General features: G+C 37.7%; 1 protein-coding gene across 6 annotated transcripts in view; it reads left to right on the forward strand.

Annotated features, from left to right (window-relative positions):
- Positions 1-16,806, forward strand: part of CCDC138 (coiled-coil domain containing 138) — a 139,805-nt gene that overhangs the window by 39,232 nt on the left and 83,767 nt on the right. For all 6 annotated transcript variants that reach the window (XM_032419466.1, XM_032419468.1, XM_032419469.1 and 3 more), the window contains one exon: positions 5,443-5,607. In XM_032419466.1, coding sequence (XP_032275357.1) covers positions 5,443-5,607 — 165 coding nt within the window. The remainder of the gene's footprint in view (positions 1-5,442; positions 5,608-16,806) is intronic.

Genomic DNA, 16,806 nt, shown 5'->3' on the forward strand with positions numbered 1-16,806 from the left:
CTACTTTTTGTCTATTATGAATAAAGCTGCTAAGAATGTTTGTGTACAAGGCTTTCAGTGGACAGATGTTTTCATTCCCCTTGGAAATACAAGCAAGACTGGAATTTCTGGGTCATAGATATTTGACTTTTTGTGAAACTGCCAGTTTTCCGAAGCAGTTATACCATTTTATACTCCTACTAGCAATGTTTGAATGTTGTGGTTACTCCAAACTATGCCAACATTTGGTGTTTTCACGCTTTTTCATTTTGACGTTTTCAGCGGGTGGCTAGTGATATTTCACTGTGGGCTGTTAATAATTTTGATAAATCCTCTAGTTCTTTTCATGAAGTGGGAAGACAGCATCATTTAAAGATAGCTGTGGAGGAATCTCAATTACAAAATCAGGAGCCACCATTGGGCAGTGTGACTCTGAAGGTGTTAACTGTCTGGCTGGCCTGTGATGAAGATATCATGGCTCCGCAGGACCAAATTCAACAAAAGATTGCTGTGCAGAGAATATGCAGGGAATAATCTCAATCTTTTGGTATCGGTTGAGACCTGATTCGTGATCCAGTATGTGGTCTATTCTGGAGAAAGTTCCATGTGTGCTCGAGAAGAATGGGTATTCTTTTGTTTTAGGGTGGAATGTGCTGTATATATTTATGAGGTCCATCTGGTCCAGTGTGTCATTCAGAGCTCTTTTTTCTTTGTTGATTTTCTCCTTAGATGATCTGTCTGTTGCTGAGAGTGGACTATTGAGGTCTCCTACAATTAACGTATTGTTGTCAATATGACTCTTTATTTTGGTTAACAGTTGGCTTATGTAGATGGCTGCTCCCAGGTTGGGGGCATAGATATTTACAATTGTTAGATCTTCTTGTTGGATAGACCCTTTAAGAATGATATAGTGTCCTTCTGTGTCTCTAACTACATTCTTTAGCTTAAAATCTAATTTGTCTGATATAAGAATTGCTACCCCAGCTTTCTTTTGAGGTCCGCTGGCATGGAAGATGGATCTCCATCCCTTCACTTTCAGTCTGGATGTATCTTTAGGTTCAGAATGAGTCTCTTGTAGATAGCATATGGATGGGTCCTGTCTTTTAATGCAATCTGCAACCCTGTGCCGTTTTATGGGAGCATTTAGGCCATTCACGTTGAGAGTGATTATTGAAAGATATGAATTTATTGTCATCTTGTTGCCTGTGAAGTCCTTGTTTCTATAGATTGTCTCTGTAAATTTCTGTGCTATGTTACTCTTGGGGTCTTTCTCCTTTTATAGACGCCCCCCTTAATATTTCTTGCAGGGCCAGCTTAGTGGTCACATATTCTTTCAGTTTCTGCCAGTCTTGGAACCTCTACATCTCTCCATCCATTCTAAATGACAGCATTGCCTGATAAAGTATTCTTGGCTGCATGTTCTTCTCATTTAGTACCCTGAATATGTCTTGCCAGGCCTTTCTGGCTTGCCAGGTCTCTGTGGATAGGTCTGACGTTATTCTGATGTTCCTCCCTCTGTACGTAAGGAATCTCTTCCCCCTAACTGCCCTTAAGATGGTTTCCTTTGTTCTAAGATTTGCAAGTTTTACTATTACATGCTGGGGTGTTGGCCTGTTTTCCTTGATCTTGGGAGGGGTCCTCTCTGCCTCTAGGACACAAAGGTTTGTTTCATTCCCCAAATTAGGGAAGTTCTCAGCTACGATTTGGTCAAATATATCTTCTAGTCCTTTCTCTCTCCACCCCCTGAGTGATCCCAATAATTCTGACATTGGAACATTTCATGGTGTCACTTATTTCTCTGATTCTATTTTCATGGATTTTGAGTTATTTTTCCCTGGCCCCCTCTTTTTCCTTCTTGTCTATTAATTGGTCTTCTAGATCACTAATTCGTTCTTCTGCCTCGCTTAACCTAGCTGTTAGATTATCTAGATTAGTTTGGATCTCGATAGCATTTTTAAATTCTGCCAATTCAGCTTTCATTTCTGCCCTTAGAGACTCTTATGTTGCCATTAATCGATTTCTCCATTCTAGCTATCATCTTCACAATTGCTAGCCTGAACTCCATCTCCGACATCTTGGTTATATCTGTATCCATTTGTAAATCTGTGGTATAAGTCATAGTCTCTGAGTCTTTCCTATTTGGGGGGTTCCTCCTCCTAGTCATTCTGTTGATGGGTGGTTGAGGGAATGTATAGAGTCCAAATTATTGACCACAACCCAAGCAAGATGCACCTGTTTTATAGGGACGTTAGGCTTGCTGGCCTCTTGTTCGTCCAGCCTGCCTTCTGGGGGAGGGGACTGCCACACTGTTACTCAGGCATCCCTGTTTGGGTAGAGTTGCCCTGCCCCCTATGACGGGGAATGGGCTCAGTGAAAACCGGTTTTTGGGGGGCTTTTGTTCTCTAGTGGTTTCCCTGGTGGCTTTCCTCATCTCCTCTGAGAGTCAGAGCAGAAGAGACCGTTTCCAACCCTCTGCCTCAGAACGGAGAGATCACAGTCTGTTCTTCAGTGAGCTCTCCAGGCCACACTATCTCTGTTTCTGTGTGTGCTGCCTTAAACTTCACGTCCTGGGTTGTGTGCCCCTCAGCAGCGCTCCCAGTCCTCGCCTCCAGATCGGGGCATGTCTCTGCCCTTTGTGCTTCTAAAACCACCAGGTCCCCCCAGTTCGCATGCGGGGCCCCGCTGGTTTCAGTCCAGGGGGCTGCCCTAAAGTCCTTTCCCTGCTGCTACCGGTCTGTGAGTCTGTGCCCCTGCTACCGGTCTGTGAGTCTGTGCCCTGTCCACAACGTGGGAGGCTATTGCTCACTGGCGGTGTAGGATCCCACCGGCTTGGCTCCCTCCCCCTTCCGTTTATCCTCTGATATCTGCCCACAGAATCACGGCCCCCCGCTTCGTACCTCGAAACCAAACACCTGCGATATTCTGTTTATAGAGATCCAGATCTATCTTTGTACATCTCGGGCTGATTTCGTGGGTGTTCAGAGTGGTCCGGTAGATATCCAGCTCAGTTCCAGGGACTGGTTGGAATAGGGTCCCCTACTCCTCAGACCATAAAAGACCATAATGCTTTTAAACTGGAACTCAATCACAAGAAAAAAATTGGCAGATATTCAAACACTTGGAAGTTAAAAACGACTCTGCTCAAGAATGTTTGGGTCAACCAAGAAATCAAAGAAGAACTTAAACAATTCATGGAAACCAATGAGAACAAAAGCACTTCAGTCCAAAACCTATGGGATACTGCAAAGGCGGTCCTAAGGGGGAAATACATAGCCATCCATGCCTCACTCAAAAAAATAGAAAAATCTCGAATTCACCAACTAACTCTACACCTTAAAGAACTAGAGAAAAAGCAATAAACGATGCCTAAGCCACGCATTAGAAGAGAAATAATTAAGATTAGAGCAGAGATCAGTGAATTAGAAACCAGAAACACAGTAGATCAGATCAACGAAACTAGAAGCTGGTTCTTTGAAAGAATTAATAAGGTCGATAAACCACTGGCCAGACTTATCCAAAAGAAAAGAGAAAGGACCCAAATTAATAAAATTATGAATGAAAGGGGAGATTCACGACTAACACCAAGGAAATAGAAACAATTAATAGAAATTATTATCAACAACTATATGCCAATAAATTAAGCTACCTGGGAGAAATGGATGCCTTCCTGGAAATCTATAAACTCCCAGGACTGATACAAGAAGAAATTGACAACCTGAATAGGTCAATAACCACTAATGAGATTGAAGCAGTGATCAAAAACCTCCCAAAAAACAAGAGTCCAGGGCCTGATGGATTCCTTGGGGAATTCTACCAAACATTCAAAGAAGAAATAATACCTATTCTCCTAAAGCTGTTTCAAAAAATAGAAACAGAAGGAAAGCTTCCAAACTCATTCTGTGAGGCCAGCATTACCTTAATCCCCAAACCAGGCAAAGACCCCATCAAAAAGGAGAATTTCAGACCAATATCCCTGATGAATATGGATTCCAAAATGCTCAACAAAATCCTAGCTAATAGGATCCAACGATACACGAAAAGGATCATCCACCACGACCAAGTGGGATTTATCCCCGGGATGCAAGGGTGGTTCAACACTCGCAAATCAATCAATGTGATAGAACACATTAATAAGAGGAGAGAGAAGAACCATATGGTCCTCTCAATTGATGAAGAAAAAGCATTTGACAAAATACAGCATCCTTTCCTGATTAAAACTCTTCAGTGTATAGGGATAGAGGGAACGTTCCTCAAGTTCACAAAATCCATCTATGAAAAACCCACAGTGAATATCATCCTCAATGGGGAAAAGCTGAGAGCTTTTCCCTTAAGATCAGGAACATGAGAAGGATGCCCACTCTTGCCATTGTTGTTCAACATAGTAGTAGAAGTCCTAGCAACAACAATCAGACAACAAAAAGAAATAAAAGGTATTCAAATTGGCAAAGAAGAAGTCAAACTCTCTCTCTTCGCAGATGACATGTTACTTTATGTGGAAAATCCAAAAGACTCCACCCCCAAATTACTAGAACTCATACAGCAATTCAATAATGTGGCAGGATACGAAATCAATGCACAGAAATCAGTTGCTTTCTTATACACTAACAACGCAACTGTAGAAAGAGAAATTAGCGAAATGATTCCATTTACTATAGCACCAAAAACCATAAGATACCTCAGAATAAACCTAACCAAAGAGGTAAAGGATCTATACTCTAGGAACTACAGAACACTCATGAAAGAAATTGAAGAAGACACAAAGAGATGGAAAAACATTCCATGCTCATGGATCGGAAGAATAAACATTGTTAAAATGTCTATGCTACCCAGAGCAATCTATACCTTCAACACCATCCTGATCCAAATTCCAATGACATTTTTCAAAGTGCTGGGACAAACAATCCTAAAATTTGTATGGAATCCGAAAAGACCCTGAATCACCAAGGAAATGTTGAAAAAGACAGAGGGAGAAGTAGGCTCTCCGCTGAGCAGGGAGCCCAGTGTGGGGCTCGATCCCAGGACCCTGGGATCATGACCTGAGCTGAAGGCGGACACTTAATGGACTGAGCCACTCAAGCATCCCTCAGTTTCCTTTTTTTTTTTTTAAGTAGCCTCCACGCTCTGGATGGAGCACAGTGTGGGGCTTGAACTCACGAATCTGAGAATCAAGACCTGAGGTGATATCAAGAGTCGGATGCCTAACCTACTGAGCCACCCAGTCATTCCTCAATTTCCTTCTTAAGATGGGTTTTCTCTCCTTCTCTTAGCCATCATTTAACATGTTTCTTATGTTAATTGGAGATGTTTGATTTGAAATTTCCTTTGGGGAAGCTTTTTCATTCAGTACATATTTTAGTGACCTTTAGGTAAATTATTCTATAATCTCCCAATTTAAAGCTTGCTCTTGAAATTTTATGAGACTGTGAATGGAAATAAATGTTTGATATAATTTTTTATCTATAGGTACCACTTAATGCACAAGTGTATGAAGTTTTAACTGTCTTCATGGACTGGATTTCAGATCATCACCTTAGTAAAATAAAAAGTGAAGAATCTGGAATGGATGGTGAAAAGCCGCTACTCAAATTTGCTTCTCAGAGAAATGATATTCAGGAGAAGTGTATAAAGGTTTGTTTTTTGTTTTGATATATATGATTCATGAAGATTAAAACTGGAAAGCCTGTGGTATGTGTTACAAGAGAAAAAAATATTGAAAGTATTTTTGATAGAAAATTGCCCATACCAATAGTTCTAAAAAGATTCGTTCCCAACTTAATTAAGGTTAATTCATACTTTTACTTTTCTTAACATAGTGGGAATTTCTTTTAAAAATAGAGACTACAAATTAAGAACTTACTCTAAAAATGGCAAAAATAATTTTATACTACTTACGTAAATGATCAGTGATATGAATAAGTCCTGAAAACACATCATTTTGGGTTCAAATTCCACTAAACTAATTTTTTTTTTTGCCATGAAAGGATAAAAAGTCTATTTGTAAGGGGCTTCTCATTAACAAAAATAAGTGACCATTTTCTTAAGTTACAGACATTAATTTGGATATTCATATTCATGATTTCTAGTTAGTAAATGTGGTCATTAGAGGTTGACAATTATATTCTACAAGAAATATATTTAAAAATTTGAGGAGTAGACATCTAAAGTTGTTTGTTTGGTTTAATGTTTTCAGAAGTAATTTCATAATTGTTGAATATTGGCCAGGGTTCCATTTTAGAAAATTATTTCCAGTTTTCATCCTTACCTAAAATATTTCTTCTAAATGCCTTTTCTGCTTGGCAGAATAATGACCTTCCAGATGTTCATATCCTAATCCCCGTATGTTATGTTCCGTGGTAGAAGTGACCTTCCACTAGAGATTGACCGGGATTGTCTGGGTGGGCCCAGTAATCCTGTGAGCTTTTAACCAGACAGAGGAGCAGAAAAGTAGGTCAGAAACTCAGCCCATGCTTGCTGGCTTTGAAGATGGAGTAAAAGGGCCATGAGCCAAGTCATGCTTCTAGAAATTACTTTAGTTTTAGTTATATTTAAGTCTTTGCTTCATTTTTAGTTTTCAGTTTTTTGTCTCTGGTACAGGGTAAGGGTCTAACTTCATTTTTCACATGTGGATATCCGGTTTTCCCAGCCCCATTTATTGAAGAGACCATCTTTTTCCCCATTGAGCGATACTGGCACCCTTGACAAACATCATTTCACCGTGTATGTGAGGTCTTATTTGTGGGCTTTCTATCCCATTGGTCTGTATATCTCTCTTTATGCGAATACCATAATATTTTAATTACTGTAGCTTTGTAGCAAGTTTGAAATCAGGAAGTGTGAGACCTTCAACTTTGTTCGTTTTCAAGATTTTTTTTTTTTGTCCATTCATTGTGCCTGTAGATTCCATAGTAGTATTCTATGTTATATAAAAGTTTTACATTTTTATGTAGTTAAACTCATATCCTTTCTTTTATTTCTACCACTGCATCAGTGTTAAAATAGACTTCTCTTGCCCCCAACATTTGAAAAATCTTTAACTTTGTATTTTTTTTTCCAGGCTTTTTATTTTTTCATGGTTAACTTCAAAATATTTAATTCATCTATGATATATTTTGATGTAAGGAATACAGTAGAGATACACTTTCATTTTTTAAATGGTAAACAAGTTGTCCTTGTGGATTAACTCCTATTTTATCCATTGATTTGAAATGTATGTGAAATATATATTGTATATGAAATGTATTTATGAGGTGGGGTCTATTTTTATAGTCACTACTCTGTTCCATTGATCTGTATGTTCCTGTACTACTACTGCAGTGTTCTGATTAATTCAGACTTTAATATATGATTATACACAGCCAGGAAGTTTCTGTTATTCTTACAAGAAATTTTTAATTTTCTAAAATACTCATTTTAATATAATTTTTAAAGGCTTTTCATGTTTTATTGTTACTACACTTAATTTCTGGATTGATTAAGAATTGATATCTTTATAATAAGTTTTCCCATCCTTCCTTTTATATAATTAGTTTTTCATGTTCTTAAATGAAGTTTATAATTTTATATATGTGTATTTTACATGTTTCCTTTTTCATTTATTTTACTAGTTTTGGAATTTTTTTTGGTATTATGAATATGATTTTTTTTCCATTCTCTAAAATTGGATATTTGATAGTATTTGGAAGATTTTTATATTTTTAGCAACTGGGACAGAAATCATTAGTTCTGATAATTTAAAAAAAATGTTTTTCTTGTGTTTTCTAGTTAAGTGATCACATTATTTAGAATTAATGAAAATATTGTCTGCTTAAATGTTAAATATTTTATTCCATTTTCTCATCAATTTTGCAAGTTGATATATATAAAAGACAGGATTTTTCTGTTTGCTTTACATAGTCCTTCCAGAATAAGGTAAATAATAGAGGTGATAGCAGATAGCATCCCTGTCTTGGTCTGCCTCTAATGGCTCCACTTTTGAAGGGTTTCACAATAAAATATGATTGGTTTTTTAAAAATCAGGGTTTTTTCTTATACAAAATTAGACTCTAGGTAATAGTTCTCTATGTTCCTTTCGTTTTTTCCTCTTTTGTACTAAGCTGGAAGATTTTCAGAGACAGGGGTATTATCTTAACTCCCTCTCCATGACCTCAGTTCTCCTTTGTAGGTTTTAGGAGCTCAAATAACTTTTTTGTGAATTGAGCATTTATGGGAGATATCTGAAAATTCTATTTTGTGTATAGAAAATTCTTTTTTGTGTTAAAATAGATTATATAGGTGCTCGTATTTTTTAAAGTATAATTAACATACAATGTTATTAGTTTTAGGTGTGCAGCATATTGACCAAACAGTTCTATACATTACTCAGGCTCACCATTTTGTGTAGTCACCCTCTGTCACCATATTTTATTACAATATTATTGACTGTATTCCCTAAACTGTGTTTTCATCTCTGTGACTTACTTATTTTCTAACTGAAAGTTTATACCACTTAATCCCTTTTATTTATTTCACCCATTCCCCAACCCACCTCCTTTCTGGCAATCACCAGTTTGTTGTCTGTATATAAGGGTCTGTCCATTCGTTCATTCATTTGTTTATTCCTTTATTAGTTTATTTTTTGGATTCCACATACAAATGAAATCATAAAAAAGAAACGGACACCTCAGGGTCCATCCATGTTGCTGCATATGGCAAGATCTCATTCTTTTTTATGGCTGGGTAATATTCCATTGTATGTTAACATAACCATATGTTGCTCTTTATTCATTCATCTATCAATGGGCACTTAGGTTTCTTCCATATCTTGGCTGTGATAAATAATGCTGCAGTAAACACAGGGTGCACCTATCTTTTGAGTGTATGCTTTATTTTCTTTGGGAAACACCTAGCAGTGGAATTATTGGATCATATGGTGATTCTATTTTTGAGTTTTTGAGGAACCTCCATACTGTTTTCCATAGTGGCTGTACATCCCTGTCAACAGTATATGAAGATTCCCTCTTCTTCACACCTTGCCAACACTTATTTCTTGTCTTTGATAATAGCCATCCTAAGAGGTATGAGGTAATACCTCATTGTGGTTTTAATTTGCATTTCCCTGATGATTAGTGAAGTAGAGCATTTTTTCATCAGTTGGCCTGTTGTCTTCTGTTGGCCATCAGTATGTCTTATTTGGAAAAATATCTGTTCAGGTTCACTTCCCGTTTTAATCAGATTATTTGGGTTTTTTTGGTGTTGGGTTATATAAGTTCTACATATATTGTGGATATTAACCCTTTATCAGATATATCATTTACACATATCTTCTTCCTTTCATTAGGTTGCCTTCTGTTTTGTGGATGGTTTCCTTTGTTATACAAAAGCTTTTTATTTTGGTGTGGTCCCAATAGTTTATTTTTTGCTTTTGCTGCCCTTGCCTGAGGAGACATATCTAGAAAAATGTTGCTAAGGCTGATGTCCAAGGGAGTATTGCCATTGTTTTCTTCTAGGAATTTTATGATTTCAGGTCTCCGATTTCACATTTAGGTCTTCGATCCATTCTGAGTTAATTTTTGTGTATGGTGTAAGGATGTGGTCCAGTTTCATTCTTTTGCATGTAGCTGTCCAGTTTTCCCAACACCATTAATTGAAAAGACTGTCTTTTCCCCATTGTATATTCTTTCCTCCTTTTTTATAGATTAGTTGATCACATAAGCATGGGTTCTGGGCTCTCTGTTCTGTTGAATTGATCTATGTGTCTATTTTTGTGGCTCTATCATGGTTTTGATTACTACAACTTCATAGTATATCTTGAAATCTGGGTTTGTGATACCTCCAGTTTTCTTTCTCAAGATTGTTCTTGCTATTTGGAGTCTTTTGTGGTTCCATACAAATTTTAGGATTATTTGTTCTAGTTCTGTGAAAAGTGCTGTTGGTATTTTGATAGGGATTGCATTAAATGTTTAGATTACTTTGGGTAGTATGGACATTTTAACAATATTTAATTCTAACAGTAAATGAGCACAGAATATCTTTCCATTTGTGTAGTCTTCAGTTTCTTTCATAATTTTCAGAGTACAGGTCTTTAACTTCCTTGGTTAAGTTTATTCCTAGGTATTTTATTCTTTTTGGTTCAATTTTAAATGGGATTATTTTCTTAATCTCTCTTTCCACTTCTTCATTATTAGTTTATAGAAATGCAGCTGATTTCTATATATTAATTTTGTATCCTGCCACTTTACTGAATTCATTTATCAGTTGTAATAGGTTTTGATGTAACCTTTAGTGACACTTTAATTTCTTCCTGACCAATTTGGATGCCTTCTATTTCTTGTTTGATTATTGCAAGTAGCATTTCTAGTACTATGTTGAATAAAAGTGGTAAGAGTGGACATCCTATTTTTGTTCCTGATCTTAAAGGAAAGGCTTTCAGTTTTTCACATTGAGCATGTTAGCTTTGGATTTGTCATATATTGCCTTTATTATGTTGAGGCATGTTCCTATAAACCCACTGTGTTGAGAGGTTTTATCATGAATGTATATCATATTTTGTCAAATGCCTTTTCTGAGTCTGTGGAGACAGTCATATGTTTTTTATTCTTTCTCTTGTTAGTGTGGTGTATCACATTGATTGGTTTGCAAATATTGAACCACTTTTGCATTCCTGGAATAAATCCTACTTAATTGTGGTAAATGATCTATTGCATTGCTGAATTTGGTTTGCTAGTATTCTTTTTTTAAAGATTTTATTTATTTATTAGAGAGAGAGAGAGAGAGCGTGTGCACAAGCAGGGGGAGCGGCAGGCAGAGGGAGAAGCAGGCTCCCTGCTTAGCAAGGAGCCCAGTGCAGGACTCAATCCCTAGGACCCTGGGGTCATGACCTGAGCCGAAGGCAGACGCTTAACTGACTGAGCCACCCAGGCATCCCGGTTTGCTAGTATTTTATTGAGGATATTTGCATCTATATTTATCAAAGATATTGTTCTGTAGTTCTTTTTTTGTGTAGTGTTTTTATCCAGTTTTTGTATCAGGATAATGCTGGTCTTGTGGAATGAAGTTTTTCCTCTTTTTTTTTTTTTGGAATAGTTTGAGAAGAAAAGGTATTAGCTTCTTTAAATGTTTGGTAGAATTTGCCTGTGAAACCATCTGGTTCTGGACTTTTGTTTGTTGGTAGTTTTTTGATTCCTGACTCAATTTTATTACTTGTAATCGGTCTGTTCAAGTTTTCTATTTCTTCCTGATTCAGATTTGGAAAGTTATATATTTCTGGGAATTTATCCATTTCTTGTAGATTGTCTAATTTGTTGGCATATAATTTTTCATAATATTCTCTTATAATCCTATGTCATGTTTGTTTTATTTCTACTTTTTTATTCTGTTATTTGAGTTCTCTGAACTTTTTCTTGATGAGTCTGGCTAAAGGTTTATCAATTCTGTTTATTTTTTCAAAAAACCAGCTCCTAGTTTCATTGATCTTTTTAATTTGTTTTAGTGTCTATTTTGTTTATTTTTGCTCTGATCTTTATCATTTCCTCCCTTCTACTAGCTTTGAGTTTGTTACTTTTCTTTCTAGCTCTTTTAGGTCTAAAGTTGTTGTTTATTGGGGATTTTTTTTTTTTCTTTTCGAGGTAGACCTGTATTGGTATTAACTTCCCTCTTAGAACCACTTTTGCTGCATTCTAAAGATTTTTGACTGTTGTGTTCTCATTTTCATTTGTCTCCATGTATTTTTTATTTCTTCTTTGATTTCTTGGTTCACTCATTCATTGTTTATTAGCACGTTATTTTGCCTGCGTGTTTTTGTGTTCCTTCCAGAATTTTTCTTGTAATTGATTTCTAGTTTCCTACCATTGTGGTTAGAAAAGATGCTTGATACAATTTCAGTCTTCTTAAATTTATTGAGACTTGTTTTATGGCCCAACATGTGATCTGCCCTGGAGATTGTTATATATGTACTTGAAAAGAATGTATATTCTGCTGTTTTTGAACGGAATGTTATCTGTCTGTATATATTAGGTCCATCTGTCTAACGTGTCATTCAAAGCCACTGTTTCCTTGTCGATTTTCTGTGTGGTTGATCTGTCCATTTTCTAAGTTGGCTATTAAATTTTCCTGCTATTATTTTATTACTGTCAATTTCTCCCTTTATGTCTGTTAATAATTGCTTCCTCTATTTGGTTGCTCCTATGTTGGGTATATGGATATATACAATTTATATCCTCCTTGTTGGATTGTTCCTTTTATCATTATGTAGTACCCTTCTTTGCCTTTTGTTACAGTCTTTGTTTTAATGCCTATTTTGTTTGATACAAGTATTGCTACTCCAGCTTTTCTTTCTCTTCTATTTGCATGGTTTCTCTAGCCCTTCACTTTCACTCTATACGTATCTTTAGGTTTGAAGTGAGTCTCTTGTAGGCAGCATATGGGTGAGTCTTGTTTCTTTATCCATTCAGACACCCTATGTCTTTTTATTGGAGCATTGAGTTCATTTACATTTAAAGTAATTACTGATAGGTATGTACTTAATTTGGCATTTTTTAAATTGTTTTCTGGTTGTTTTGTTGTTCTTTTCTTTTCCTTTTTTTCTTCTCTTGCTCTCTTCCTTTGTAACTTGATGGCTTTCTTTAGTATTATGCTGGGATTCCTTTCTCTTTATTTTTTTGTGTATCTATTACAGGCTTTTGATTTGTGGTTACTGTTAGGTTCATGTATAACATCTTAGGTGTTAGTAGTCTATATTAAGTTGGTAGTTGGTTAAGTTCAGACACATTCTGAAAGCACTAAATTTTTACCTCCTCTCCACGTTTTATGTATATGATATTATATTTTACATCTTTCTATTTTGTGTATCCTTTCACTGATTTTTATAGATATAATTGATTTTACTACTTTTGTGTTTTAACCTTCATATTGGCTTTACAAGTGATTAATTTACTATCTTTACTAAATGTTTGCTGTTATCTGTGAAATTTTTTACTTTCATTATTTTCTTCTATGGCCTTTTCTTTCCACTAAAGAATTCCTTTTAGTATTTCTTGTAAGGTTGATTTCATGGTGATGAGCTCCTTTTGCTTTTGTTTGCCTGGGAAACTCTTTATCTTTCCCTGAGTATTCTTGATTGCAGGTTTTTTCCTTTCAGTGCTTTGAATATAGTATGCCACTCTCCTCTGGCCTACAGAGTTTCTGCTGAAAAATCCACTGATAGACTTATGGGGCTTCCTGTGTATGTAACTCTTTTCTCTTGCTGCTTTTGAAAGATTTCTCTCTATCACCACATTTTGCCATTTTAATATGTGTCTTGGTGTGGATCTTTTTGGCTTAATCTTGATAGGGGCTCTCCTTGCTTCCTGGATTTGGAGATCTGTTTTCTTCCCCACATTTGGGAAGTCTTCAGTTATTATTTCTTCAAAGAAGTTTTCTGCCCCCTTCTCTCTCTCTTCTCCTTCTAGGATCCCTATAATGCAAATATTAATATGCTTGATGTCACTGGTTTTCTAAATCTCTTCTCATTTATTATTATTATTTGCTGTTCAGTCTGGTTGCTTTTCATTACTCTTTTATTTTATTTTTTTCTAAGATTTTAAAATTTTTATTTATTTGACAGAGAGACAGCGAGAGAGGGAACACAAGCAGGGGGAGAGGGAGAGGGAGAAGCAGGCTTCCCCTGGAGTAGGGAGCCTGATGCAGGGCCTGATCCCAGGACCCCAGGATCATGACCTGAGCTGAAGGCAGATGCCCAACAGCTGAGCCACCCAGGTGCCCCCATTACTCTTTTAGATCAGTGATCTGTTCTTCTGCCTCCTGTAACCTACTACTGATTATCTCTCATGTATTTTTTATTTCAGTTAATGAATTCTTCATCTCTTACTGGTTTTTTTTTAATATCTTCTGTGTATGTTGAAGTTCTCACGGAATTCATACACTCTTTTCTCAAGTTCAATGAGTATCTTTTTGGTCATTACTTTGAATTATTTATCTCAGTTCCCCTTTGCTCTTTTGCTGTGGTTTTGTCCTGTTCTTTGTGTTGGGACATATTTCTTTGTCTCCTCATTTCATCTAACTGTCTGTGTTTTTTCTATGTATTAGGTAGGTCAGCACTGTCACTTCATCTTGAAAATGGTGGCCTTGTGTAGAAGAGGTCCTGTGGTGCCTGTAGCACTGTGCCCCCGGTCACCAGAACCAGGTGCTCCAGGTGTGTCTCCTATGTAGGCTGCTTGTGCCCTTCTGTAGTGTCTGAGCCTTCAGCCCATCTGGCTGCAGTGATCCTGCTTTGCCTGCTGTTGGCATACTGGGCAGGATTTGGTTTTTATGCCACTCAGGCTATGGGCTTGTAGGTGGGTGGTGCCAGCGGTCAGGCTAGCTGTCTACAGTTAGCCACTCAGCTGCACTTGCAGGGCACTGAGCAGTATTTGTCCCAGCAGGGCTAACTAAGAGGCTTTCCTTGGTGTGTGGAGTTGGCAGTCAGACTAGATTCTGCATTTAAGCCTCTCTACCATAGATGCCAGGGCACCCAATGGCAGGGCTTTCTCCTGTGCAACCAGCTAAAAGACTCAGCTGCTGGAACTGTGGGCAAGCTGGTGTGTGAGGTTATCTCTCCTCCCCAGGGCAAGAGTCATTTTGGAATGGTGCGCACCCCTGCCAGGGCTGCTTGCTGGGTGTGGTGGGGCTGGAGCAGCTTTGGATGGATGCCTGGTGAGGAGGGTGTGTTGGATGGGGCAGGTTTGTAGGCGATCACTGGACTGGCATGAGGCATGCAATATTAGCAAGATAGATGGAGAGTTTTAGCCCTGGCTCCTGCAAGTGTCTGGCTATCTAGTCTGGGGGAGGGAAAGAAGAATGGTGCCTGCTGGCACTCTTGTTCTTAGAGGAATCTGAAGATCCCTGCCTCTCCACTACACCTTGTGAGATAAGTAAATAAATCTTTACATAAACCCCAGGTGCTTTTCAAACTGCTGCTTCTGTGCTGTGTCTTGGAGCTGGAATTATTTATTATCCTGGCTCTTTAAGGGTGGAGACTCAGTTTTCTGTTGCCTGCTGGCTCTCCCAGAGTTAAGCCTGGCCTGCTGATTTTTAAAATACCTGGAGTTAAGCCTGGCTGATTTCAAAAGCTCCCAAAGTTAAGCCCCACTGGTTTTCAAAGCCAGATGTTACAGGGACTCCTCTTCCCAGTCTTCCCAGTGTGAGTCCCCAGTGCCTGGGGTGCCTGCTGTGGAGTCTGATCCTCTCGCTTCTCTGTGCTTGTGGTGTCCCTCGTATTTGTGGTTAGTCTTACTGGGGGTTTGGTTTCCAACCACATCCCTGCCCCTCCTCCCGTTTCGAAGTCGCCTCCTCTGTACAGTTAACTGTGGAAGGTCTATTCTTCCAGTCTTCAGGCTGTTTGCATAGTGAGTTGCATAGGTATAGCTGTTACTTTGGTGTGGGTGGGACAAGGTGAGCTCAGGATGCTCTTACTCTACCATCTTCCAATGGATTACCTACTTATTCATAGTTTTAAAAATCCTTCCACATATATTGTTTCATGTAAACCTCAAAGCAATTGTTGTGAGATAATCAGTACAGCTATTATGCCAGTTTCACAAGCAGTATTAAGAGAGTTTTGAGATTTTATTATTTTACATGGCTAGGAAGGAAATGGCAGATTTGGAATTTAGTGCATGTACTTTTTACTGTCTTGTCTCTTAATAATCCATGATAAAAAACAAAATTGAAATAAGTCTTTATAAAGGGTATAAGCATCAACAGTTTTCCTTAAGTGGTTAGCTACTCATCCTTTATTGCCTTTGTCAATCAGAATTTTCTTTAAAGTTGATAGAACTCGTTATCTACTAAGATATTGAAGTGGGAGAGCTAGGTTCTTGTCTCACAGAGTCGAAGAATGAATCTTGTGGCCAATGGAGAGTGAGTAAAGCGATAGTTTATTAAGTGAGATACACAAAAAGCTCTCAAGAGTGAGAGGGGTCCTGACAGGGTTGCCAACAAGGGCCTTTAGGGTTGCTTTTTTATAGAAAGCTAACCAGGGAACTTAAATCCTTTAAACATCTCTATTGATAACCATTGACAAGGACTAGTGATAACACCTTCAATGCCTTACTTCCTTTTTAGGGTCTGGTTATTCTTTGTTGGTCACAGGTGATTATCATAAAAAAGACACCCACCCCCCACACCTAGGGCAGGGTGATCCTAGGGTAGGGTGGTCCAATTTGTTCCCTTATCTTTGGTTTTCCCACACCTCCACATTTTTTGGATTTCTGTGAGCCTGATCACATAGCCCCCTATCTATCTCTCCTTACCTAGCCCCACCTGTCCCTTACTCAATATTAAAATTCAAGTTTCAGTGATGTACAAAAGTCTGTTCTAGACTGCACAGTTAAAATAGTAATAGAATATGAAATAATTGTTTAAAATAGCTTTGAAGGGGCATCTGGGTGGCTCAGGCAGTTAAGTGTCTGCCTTTGGCTCAGGTCATGATCCCGGTCCCAGGATCTAGCCCCGTGTCAGGGCTTCCTGCTCAGTGGGGAGTCTGCTTCTCCCTCTCCCTCTGTTCCTCCCTTGCTTGTGCATGTGTTCTCTCTCACTCTCTTTCTGTCTCTCTCTTGCTCTCAAATAAATAAAATCTTTTAGAAATATATAAATAAAAATAAAATAGCTTGGAAACTTATATGGTAGCTAAGATTGTCATAAGTACAAGTCCCTGGGAAAGCCATATCTCTCCATCTGTATCTATTCAGTCATCCATCCATTAGAGGGTCAACTATTTTATCACTTTTACTTTACCTCACAAATATCTATTAAATTCCTATTATTTTTAATATATGATAAATGTGGATATTTTCTCCATGTTGAAAGGCTGAA

The sequence above is a fragment of the Phoca vitulina genome, unplaced genomic scaffold (assembly GCF_004348235.1).
Source record: "Phoca vitulina isolate PV1807 unplaced genomic scaffold, GSC_HSeal_1.0 scaffold22, whole genome shotgun sequence".
NCBI lineage: Eukaryota > Metazoa > Chordata > Mammalia > Carnivora > Phocidae > Phoca > Phoca vitulina.